At 39.2% G+C, this 10,554-nt stretch overlaps 1 protein-coding gene across 3 annotated transcripts; it reads left to right on the top strand.

Moving 5' to 3' along the window:
* The first annotated feature begins 1,566 nt into the window (after positions 1-1,566).
* SNX20 (sorting nexin 20) lies at positions 1,567-7,743 on the top strand. 3 transcript variants are annotated; one of them, XM_015873517.3, is made up of 4 exons: positions 1,567-1,701; positions 3,465-3,637; positions 5,055-5,206; positions 6,867-7,743. In XM_015873517.3, the coding sequence occupies exons 2-4, from the start codon at positions 3,472-3,474 to the stop codon at positions 7,533-7,535; spliced, it is 987 nt and encodes a 328-aa protein (XP_015729003.2). In that variant the 5' UTR covers positions 1,567-1,701; positions 3,465-3,471; the 3' UTR covers positions 7,536-7,743. The 3 variants fall into 3 exon arrangements, with proteins under 3 accessions (XP_015729003.2, XP_015729005.2, XP_015729004.2); XM_015873519.3 differs by lacking the exon at positions 1,567-1,701 and adding an exon at positions 2,789-2,866; XM_015873518.3 differs by lacking the exon at positions 1,567-1,701 and adding an exon at positions 2,893-2,960.
* The last annotated feature ends 2,811 nt before the right edge of the window (positions 7,744-10,554 follow it).

Raw genomic sequence — 10,554 nt, forward strand, 5'->3', positions numbered from 1 at the left:
TCGTAAATGCAGATTTCACATCCCTTTAATCATCCAGGTTAATTAGACTAGGAGGTACTCGCTCTGAAATAATTAAATATAAAGGTCATTATTAATTATCTGTAAAATATACTTTCTCCTTTTCCTTCGGCTTCATCAAGACCAGGGCAAGAGCACAAAGCACCACAAAATAATGCAATGTTTTTTGGCAACACAAAGTAGCAAATACAGAATTCAAAGCTCAGATAGGTCTGTGAACTGTCAGCACGAGCAAAACACACTGAAATCCTCCTTGGATTTCTTTCACAATTGTAACCAAACCCATAAATCTAACTTTAAAGGAATGAGATTCAAGCCAGAAACCCATGCCTTGTCTACACTTAAAAGTGTTGGCTGGTACAGCTACACCTTAGAGCTCTATTGGCAAGCACAGATTGCTCTTCTGGTATAATTTAAATCACTTTCTGCATGGATTACATTAAATGGGCTGAAGGACTCTGCCAGTATAATGGCATCTATGTTAAGGGGTTTGCCAGTATGGCTGGAGTTGCGTAGGAACGATTTTTCATCACTCTGACAGCTATTTTGGCACAATGTCTACATTTAGACAGAGTCCAAGTTAAAGCTGGCATTGTCTTATGTTGTGAATAAAGCTGAAGAGAGACATTGTCAATTTCTGGCCCTGATCTTACATTATTTGAAATTGTTTGTTCCAAAGGAATGTGCGGGGCAGGATCCATGCGGTTCTTTGGATGTTTGCCTCCCACATTTGTGCTGCATTAAAATCTCTTGGTCTTTCATTGAGTGAGCTTTGGCAATGGGGGAAACTTACATTACTAGAGAGATAACATCCACACTACTTAACCCAGAAATAGCTATCCCAGTGCTTTAAAGCGAATTTCCAAAGCAAAGTGAAGTACAAAAGGAAGCATCTTGGCCAGTGGACGTGTGGATTAATGGATCGTTCTTTGCTTTGTCCTCAGCTCCACAAAGAATTGAAGTACAGGATTAATTTTAGGCACACACAAGTTCATTTCAAGTTTAGTAGTCACGTCAAATATGATAATGTTCCTTTTTGAACTTCAATTAAGCAGATATTTGAAATTAATCAGATGTTTAAGCACTGTGTGGAACCAGGATTTCTGTCAGAAGTGCAATTTCACATTGAACAAGGCTATTTATTGTGGTACCATCTGCATGTTCTTTCCTGAACTGGATGTTAAGTCTCTACTTTAAAGATGTCCTACAGGGCATATTTTTCCACATAAGTGCATTTACATATTTGACTCATTTTTCCTAATCTCTTATTTGCTAAGCATGGGCTTTTTTGGTTTCGGAAATCCACACGGACATGTTTTCATTGATTTTGTAATTGTGTTGACTGTTGAGCTCTTTCCTCCACCACGCTTTGTGTTTGCACGTGTAGGACTGGCTGGGGTTTGCAGCCCTGCCCTTGTGGCTGAAGCTGCATCTTGTCTGCAGACAGCAGCCGGGCTGTTCGAGGCAGATAGGAAACTTAATGCGCCAAAACAGCAAGCCAATTGGATGAGGAAGTCTGATTTAATCAAGGCTTCTTCCTTCCTTTCTGTAACATACAGAATGTGCCCGCTCAAAGCACACACACACGTATTTTTCTGCTTTTAAAAAATGCAAAGCAGGCCTCTCCTGACTTCGTGTGGACTGCAGATGCAGCACAGCTAAAACCTCCTCGGCGTTCCCCAGGTGAGCATTCTGTGCACTTTGGTTTCTGCTGTTACTCGTAACTCATTTTGAGCAGTGTTTACTCGGACAGAGAGCAGGCCCGGTGTCCGGTCAAAGTCAAACTATGTAAATCGCTGTGGGCTTCCTCATATTGTTTTCCATTTTTTTTCTTTTTTTTTTAGTGTAAAAATAAATAGTTGTTTAGTTAAAGCTGCTTACAGTGACTTGTAGGTGTGAAAGTGAAACAAAATGGTTCTGTGAAGTACAAATAGTTTTCAAGGCAGATATGTGAAGTCTTGCATATATTGCATTTCTCTGACAAATCGTATTTTACACTTGTTAAAAACATGTATGTGCATACATATTTAAACATTAAATACAGACATATAAAGACGTACTTTGAATATAAATACACACTTGCTTATCAGGTTAGACAAACTCAAAAGCAAGACATTTTCTCATTAAATCTGGTGTATCTGAGGTTATCCTTACACAGAAAACAAAGACTAGAAAGTTTATACTCTTGATCTAAACTGTCACAACTATCCAACAGCAGCTAGAAATAACTGGTACTCGTCACATTCAGAGATATTTCATCCCTTAGTCCAAATTCCAAAAATAAGGGCTTCCACAGTGCTCTTAATAATAACAATCCATATCTTCTTGCTTAGCCAAAGCAGGCAAAGGAAAGGCTGTTGTTAGAGGAAAGCACTTCTGTAATTTCCAGTTGGGGAAAGTAATTGCTTTTCCTTGTATAGTTTACCAGAAATCAACAGGTCTGCTGAAGGAATTTCCTCACCTCTGTGTCAGGCATTGCTCAACTGTGTGGTAGACAAGTGGTGGCACAACAATATGTAGTAACAGCTCTGCCCACCTTGCTCAATAACCTCTCCTTGTGCATCATTTTTACACTGCTAGCAAGGAAACTTGGAATATTTTATAGCAGGTTTTCATGTTATTTGATTTCCACCCACTCATGAACTATCCCCTCATAGTATATGAAATACTCCCTCATAGTAACTAACCAAACACAGCCTCCTGGCAGAGTTCTTATGATGCTCTTAAAGCATTCTCAACTGCTAGTAGAACACTGTGTTTTAAACAGTTACTTAGCAACAACAACATCATAAAGAGACATTTACATGGCAGCATAACCGGTCCAGTCTATGGAGTAGAAGTATATTTTGTAAAGCATTTTATGAGTATCTGTCAAAATATCTGTGCAAGGAAGACAGACCTACAAGCCTATCAGCAGCGCAGTATATCGACTAAAGGAATAAGTAACAGGAAAACATAGTGCATAATAATTAGAAAACTGATTGCCTTCCACATAGGCATTATCAGACTTATTTTGTTCTCAGCACATAGTGACAAATCTGAGAAAACCTGAAACTATGAAATAAAAATATTGTACTGTTACAGATACCACCTTATTTTGCCTCATAGGCCCAAGTAATCATTAAGAACAGAAGGCAAGTTTGGGAGTCCTCAGAAAAGCAGCTTCTAGCAATATAAGAGAGCCAGGCTGCGAGTGATATTAATGATCTCAGATCTGAGTTCATCTGAACTAACACTTGTGAGGTTGAGTGCAAAATAAAAGGAGAATGAATTGCCCCCCACTGAAGTTATGTTCTCCAGTGGTTCCCTTTACTTTCCATGAAACAACAGATGCCCTCAGACATGTTCACAGGGAGCAGTGAGCAAGCCAGTAAAAAAAGATTACCAGACTGGATCTTCTAAAGGCCACTAAGCAACGTCACAGTTTTTATAATCTTTTATGACAGCTTTGCAATGGAGCAGAACCCAGAGAGCACAGCAGACAGGGAGCTGTTGGAAGCTGCAAGCACGATTGCTACGTTTTCTATCACAGCTCCTCCTGATGAAGAACAAAGTCAACCCAGAGCTGAAATTTCCTGTGAACCGAGCACAGAAAACCCAGAGAAAGATGACCTCCAAGGTAGATGCCATTCTTTCAGTTTACTCTTCATATAGTGATTAATCCTTTATATAAAAAGAAAAAAAACCTGCTTTATTTACTACAACAGTAAAGTAGTATCAGCAAGGACACAAGACACTTGACTGATACTGACCTGAGGCAGTAGTCTCTCATACACCCTACTGAAGGCAACATTGCTGGGCTTTTACTATGCCTAACATTACTGTCATATGTTGTTGAATAAAATGTTAAATATAAACATAACATATACAGCTTCATCAAGATTTTCAGCCTGTAAATCTGTCATAAACAGCACCTCTCTCTAACAAATTATGCTTTGTAGAGAGTGAGCCAAACCCCACAGGCACTGATAATTGAAACTGTCTGACCAAATGATTAATAACATGTAAAAATGGGGCCACTGAGGAAGTACTACAGTGCTTTTATGATTCTGTTTCTGCATCAAGCAGTTATCCTGCCTCTCATCTGTGGTCATTCATTTCCATTGTCTGAATGCTGGATAAGTTGTGGACTGACTTCAGCTGACCGCATTGACAGGGACATTGCTGACAGGAGACTGAGAATGCTGTGCCCACTGAAATACAAATACTCCATTTCTTTTACCCACTTTGCTAGCCTGTACACCACCTCATGAAAGCTGTCATCACAGTGTTTCAAAGACAGAGAAATCACCCTTTCGGAAAGCTATGTCAGACTCCCCAGTGAGCAAACAGTTCAACCAGCTGACCTACATTTTTACATGTGCATATATGGAGGGGATTTTTTGCACTATTGTGACCATACATGGGTGGAGAGGAAGGTGCACAAATAAACATCACTGTGGCATCACGTCAGCTACAAAAGAAAAGGAGGATGTGAGAATTCCTCCTTCAGCTGAGCTGGTTGAGTTTCTCCTTTAAGGTTAGGATACTGATGTTTTCTCAGCTTTAACTTATTACTGCACAACCCAAGTATCTGAATATGGTCAGTATTTCAATTTAAGTCAGGATTTGCATCTGCATTATATTATCTCCTCATCTTAGTAATGATAGCAACATCTTAGCTTTATCTTCTCCTAGCATGGGGAATTTCCTGATTCAGAAGAGCAAATCAGGGTTTGGTAGGGCTACCACCTGCTTAGACTGTGCCTGGGGTTACAGCCTGGACATACAATGCTTCTTGTCAATGCTTTTCCATAGTAAGATAAAATTTGTATGTTGCAGCCAATTTATTGTCTTTCAAATTCCAGAGCACTACAGTTTTCCTCAGAGAATCTGGAGCTGTCTCTGTTAGCAAAGGAATCATTTAATCTATCACGCTTTAGGTTTCACTTTTACAATGACAGAAATTCTAAGCTCCACTTTCACAAGAAATGTGTAAAAGGTTTCCTTCCACATGCAAAGGTTATAATTTGAAATATTCAATATATCATTTTTAGATTCCAAAGCATCCCTAAGTCCCAACTCTTCAATGACCACTAAAGAGCTTCAGGAATATTGGAGGAATGAAAAAAGCCAGTGCAGACAGGTCAAACTCCTGTTTGAAATTCCATCAACCAGAATTGTAGAGCACCACTTATCTAAATATGTGGTAAGTGAAAAAATGAATATGTAAGAAGATCATTAATTTTCATTCACTCTACAGGGATCTGCACAGCACACAGCATGCTTCACTACATGAAAGCCTCACTGACGCCTGAGTTTTGTGAGCCGTGATCATACTGAGTAGGACCTGTTCTCACTGTTCACATAGGCATAGCTGGTGGAATCTGCCCCTAAGAAACCCTCAGACAATTGCTTCATAAAACCTTCAGCAGTAGAGAAGTGATATCAAGCAAATTAGTACTCAAATACCCTTCACACATAGAGGCTTGTCAACATTAAAGAAATTCACACAAGTATAAAAATATCAGCGTGCTTACACTTGCACCGAGATAGGCTGCTCTAATAGCTGCATTATATTTGTGTAACTTCCACATTGAAGATTTATGTTAGCCAAGTGCAAGATTCTTTGCTGCTGACAAAGCTGAAGACATCCACCAGCTAGCACTCCTCTGGGACTGTTCCGCTACCTAGGAAAAGGTCATTTAATGGAGTTCTATCACATTTTAAAGCAAAGCATGAGTATGAGGGGCAGGAATGAAGAAGAACAGGTTGGATTTTCTTTTCTCAAAGCACTGAGACTTGTTTTTTTCCTAATTCTACTCCTGGATTTCTGGAGAACTGAGCTTGAGCAAGTCTCCTTCAGTACCCTGGTCAGTGATGTTCAGAAAGGGATGCTTTGCAGCAGTCTCTGAGATCCATAGATTAAAAACGCTAATAGTCATTCTGTTGTTGCTGATGCAGCTCAGAATTTAAAGCAGGTACATATGCAGTCTAGAGACTGCCCTAAGATCTTGTTGCATGCTACACACATCTATTTAGATGCTACTGTCTTGCACACACTGGAGATTATCCAGCTCACAGAATAATTCAAAAACATTTTAGTACAGCTATAAGAGGGCAAGGTTATCATTTGGAGTACGTGCAGGTAGTTAAACACAGCTACATTAAAACAAAATTGAGCCAATCTGAACAACAGTTTAATTAAATGCCATTTCTCTCCTTTCTCATACATGCTCTATAAAGACAAAAAAAAAAAAAAAAACAACAACCAAGTACTTGTAAATTATTCACTTAGCTGCCCTTGAGAAAATGATAACTTTAAAAATCACTCATATGATTGCTTTGGGTTTGCTTCAAGAGCATATATGCTTTTCAGCAGGGAGCAGGGCAAAATACAGGAAGATATCACACAAATGAAAAGAGATCAGAGAAGTCAGCTCAAATTTACAAACCTTTCAAGAAATGCCTGTAAAGATCATTTACAAAGATTAAAACAGAGAATTTCCCTTTAAGGGAAAAAAATAAAATCAAGGAATAGAAACAGAAAGAAACCATTGCTAGAACAGTTTCTGCACCCCTCTATGAAGGGTAGAAAACAACTCATGCATTAAAGTTGAATGTGAGCACAGTCATCACCCAAGAGCCAGCAAGCCAACAGTCCTTGCCTCGGCTGGTGCACAGTGACACAGCTAAGCTGGCCTCCCTGGAGCTCTGCTGGTTTATGCATATCAGATATTTGGCCCTTCAATAATACTGTGCTTGGATCAGGACCAAAGGAGAATATATTTGTACAACACATAACACTCAGTGTTATTTTGCAGCATTCCTTAGTTATTTTACTTTATCCTCTTTTTTGTTGTTTTTAGATGTATAAAATCATCATTCTGCAAACGGGAAGCTTTGACAGCAACAAGTCTGTAATTGAACGGCGCTATTCTGACTTTGAGAAACTGCACAAGAATCTTCTGGAGGATTTCAGTGAGGAAATGGAAGATATGACCTTTCCAAAAAAAGCCCTAACAGGGAACTTCACAGACGAAATAATCAATGAGAGAAAACTGGCCTTTAAGGACTACCTGAGGCTTCTGTATTCAATGAAATATATCAGGAGATCAAAAAAATTTATTGACTTTTTAACAAAGCCTGAGCTTCAGGAAGCATATGGCTGCCTGCGGGGCGGCCAGTACAACAAGGCTTTGGAAATCCTGTTAGAAGTCATCGGTCTGCAGGAGAGGCTGACCAGAGGCAACCCTGCTGCAACTGTCCCTACCCTCTGTGCTATTGTGGTGTGCCACAAGGACCTGGGAAATGCAGCAAGCGCCTTTGAATACGGGGAAAAGGCTCTGTCACTCCTATGCATGCGTAACAGTCATAAGTATTATATCCCACTGCTAGAAGCAATGATCACTCTGGCGTATGAGCTCGGCAAGGATTTTTTGTCTTTGCAAGAGAAACTGGAAGAATGGAAGGCAAAAAAAGATCCTGTACGGGTTTTTTCCCTGAAAGAGCTTGCAGTTCGGGAATATGTAAAATGAATACAAGAAACAGTTTCATTAAAGTACAAAGCTACCTGCTCCTTCTGAACACAATATCTTGGAAGAGTAATGAATAGAAATTACCTGGTAAGGTAACGTAACTTTAATAAGGTGAAAAAAATAAATATTTCTCAACATGCTGGGAAATTTCATATTTACTCCAGACCTAAGCTTATTAAAACTGCTGGAAATAAATTCCTTACAGAAAGTCTTGTATGGTTTACTTATTTTGATAGTATTTTGAATATAACCCATTTTGTGTGGACAGTCATGAAGATACCATGAATAAAGCATTTAATCAGCAGAATCAACAGTATTGCTTGCTTCCAGGAATAGTACTTACTTTTAAGAAGAAAAATATCTTTTCAGTCAACGCAACCCAAAGGACGCATCTTCAGACATTCATTGTAGGCTCCTCCTCCAGGTGGAGCCCAATTAAACAGCACTTGGGCATTCCTGAGAATGCTGAATCTTACCCCAATTAATATCTTTGGAGGGAGAGCCTGAGGGAAGGTAAACAATCAGCATTGGCAAGAGTGAGAAATACTAATGATCATTCCATCACACACAAGAGAAGGTGTATCCTTGTTTGAGGCAATCTCCAAGCACAGCTCAGACCTAAGTGCAAAACTCATACCCCATGCAATATACCCATAATGGGAAGGAAGTACAGAAGGGTGCGATTGAGGAGAACATCTGGCTAAAGAATGGCAGTATTTAATTCTGATTATTAAGCTGTGAGACATATGGCTAACGGACAATCTATCCACAGCATGTGCTTCTCTGCTGCCTTTCAGAGGTTCACATAAATTGGGCATTGCCTCAGTAACTGCTCAACTGGTAACAGCTACTGTTTCAGTGGCTCTGAAGTATTGCATTAATTTCTTGATCGACCCCATGGCTGTATCTGACAGCTACACTTATCTTGACCCTAATGCTGTTGTGAAAGCTTTCTAAGAGCTGAAAACATCTGTATTTAGCTGCTTCTGTACTTCTTCACACTTCTCCTATACACTAGGAATAGTCTGGCAAACAGATTATCGTAAATAACACAATTAACAGGTCATGCCAGCACAGTTCATTATTTTCTGCAGAATGTAGCCCACTTGAGTACCTCTATGGCTGTACTCCAGGTACAAAAACCCAACTACATTGTCTGTAAATTAGAAGTAACTGTATTAAGCTGCCTCCCAGATGTATAAAAGAATCAGTTGATTGTAAATGCACCAAACCTGAAAAACACTGTTGTGCATTGTTACAAGAATAATGGCTGGAAAGAAACATAGAATATTAGAAGGGCTTAGAACGGAAAGTTTATATTTTAAGTAGTTTATAACAGCTAGCCATTAAATTCAAAATCTGCATATTATTTATGTTATTTAACACATATTATGTTTTTCTAGTTGTCTCAAAAGTATTGAGAGTAATTAAGAGATTCAAAGACTGATCCCTCCCAAAATATACTATTCCAAGACAGTTACAATGGACCAAAGGTAGAACCTTCTTATGGCATCCTGTCTGAATTAGTGACAAAGCCATGACAAAAGCATCATGTCTGTGTCATGCTCAGGCAGCTTGGAGTTGAGACAGGAAGGGAGCACAGCCATGACTCTACTGCACCTCCACAGCAGTTATGTGGTGAAAGACCATAACAACAGGAATAAGTTTCCTTACTTTTATTCCCCTCCCCCTTGCACACACTGTTTGCAGCAGTGCATGCTGTCCAGCTAGGGCAAGTACCAGGAAAGCTGCACATCAGAGAAATCTTGCTTAGCCTTAACATGTGATAACACTGTAACTTTCCATCTCTGTAGGATTAACTGATCTATAGCTAACCAATTTTTGTTGGCATGGCAGTGAATAACAATATTGCTTTGCCCTCTTCTATTAAGTTATGTTTTACTCATGTTTTATTCCAATATATCATTTTCCCCATTTTACACCCTGGGGAATTGTGGTACAAATAAGAGAAGCAATTTTCTTCAAGTTTTATTTAGTGGTCTGGAGACCACACTGCTTGTCTGGAAAAATGGCCAAGCATTACAGGCTGTATAGCTTTGCAAAACAGACCTGTGCCTCCATCGCATGTTCTTAAGTCCAGCTTGGATGGTCAACAACAACACAGCTTTATCCAGAAGACAACTGCACAATGTCTGTGGCAGAAATACTTGACTGATATATTCAAAAATGTTACAGGTGAACAGTAAAATATTTCATCTGCTGCTTTTTAACAGTAGCAAAAGAGAAAACCTTATGTAAGGGGTTTCAATAATGCACGTGTAGAATATAGAAAAATACCAATATAATTTTCCAGAGGAAGGAACAGAAAAAGATTCTCAAACACTATTTCCAGTTTTAAGCAATTTCTATATCTCCAGTATTTCTCTTTCCTGCTCCTGCAATCTACACCAGATGAAAGAGACAAACAGTAGAGTATCATAGCTGTTAGGAGTATCATAGCTGTTAGCAACCCATCATGATCTGCTTTCCCTGCCATTCAGTCCAAACAAACAACACACAATGCACCAGAGCTTTCCAGTACGCTCTTACTCTTCTCATTGTCACTGACACTTAGCTCTGAAGTATACAGAATCCAAGTATAAAATCGCATTTCTAAAAGAAAAGGCCAAAAAAAGCCAACGTTGCCCAACCAGCATCTGCCCAGCATATTTAACAAACCACAGGCTGCATGCAAACAAGCCAGAATAAAATTTAAATAAAATCTGGGCAGATCATCTTCCAGAGTCCACAGAGAGTTGTACTACAATCTATAGAGCTTTGCCCCATTTCCATATCAATTATTATATCATTTGGGGCATTAAGTAGATAATGCTGTTTACACAACTTTCTAAAATAACTAAAGAAGCCCATGAGGATGCCTAGTTACTTATGAAACATATGCAGACAAGATGCTCTCTGTGCAATGCAGCATCTTGTTTACAGGGAATCCTGTGATCTTTATCACATACTTGTTATTAACTGCTGTTATCTGCTGCATCACTGGAGGATAATATTTGCT

Source organism: Coturnix japonica, chromosome 6, assembly GCF_054131305.1.
Source record: "Coturnix japonica strain WE chromosome 6, WE-NBRP24, whole genome shotgun sequence".
NCBI classification, from domain to species: domain Eukaryota; kingdom Metazoa; phylum Chordata; class Aves; order Galliformes; family Phasianidae; genus Coturnix; species Coturnix japonica.

Excerpts from the sequence above, each read along its gene's own strand:
- SNX20 (XM_015873517.3), top strand. The coding sequence starts at position 3,472 with ATGGAGCAGAACCCAGAGAGCACAGCAGACAGGGAGCTGTTGGAAGCT. Across the intron at positions 3,638-5,054 it reads AGAGAAAGATGACCTCCAAG|ATTCCAAAGCATCCCTAAGT; the intron begins GTAGATGCCATT and ends TATCATTTTTAG. Across the intron at positions 5,207-6,866 it reads ACCACTTATCTAAATATGTG|ATGTATAAAATCATCATTCT; the intron begins GTAAGTGAAAAA and ends TGTTGTTTTTAG.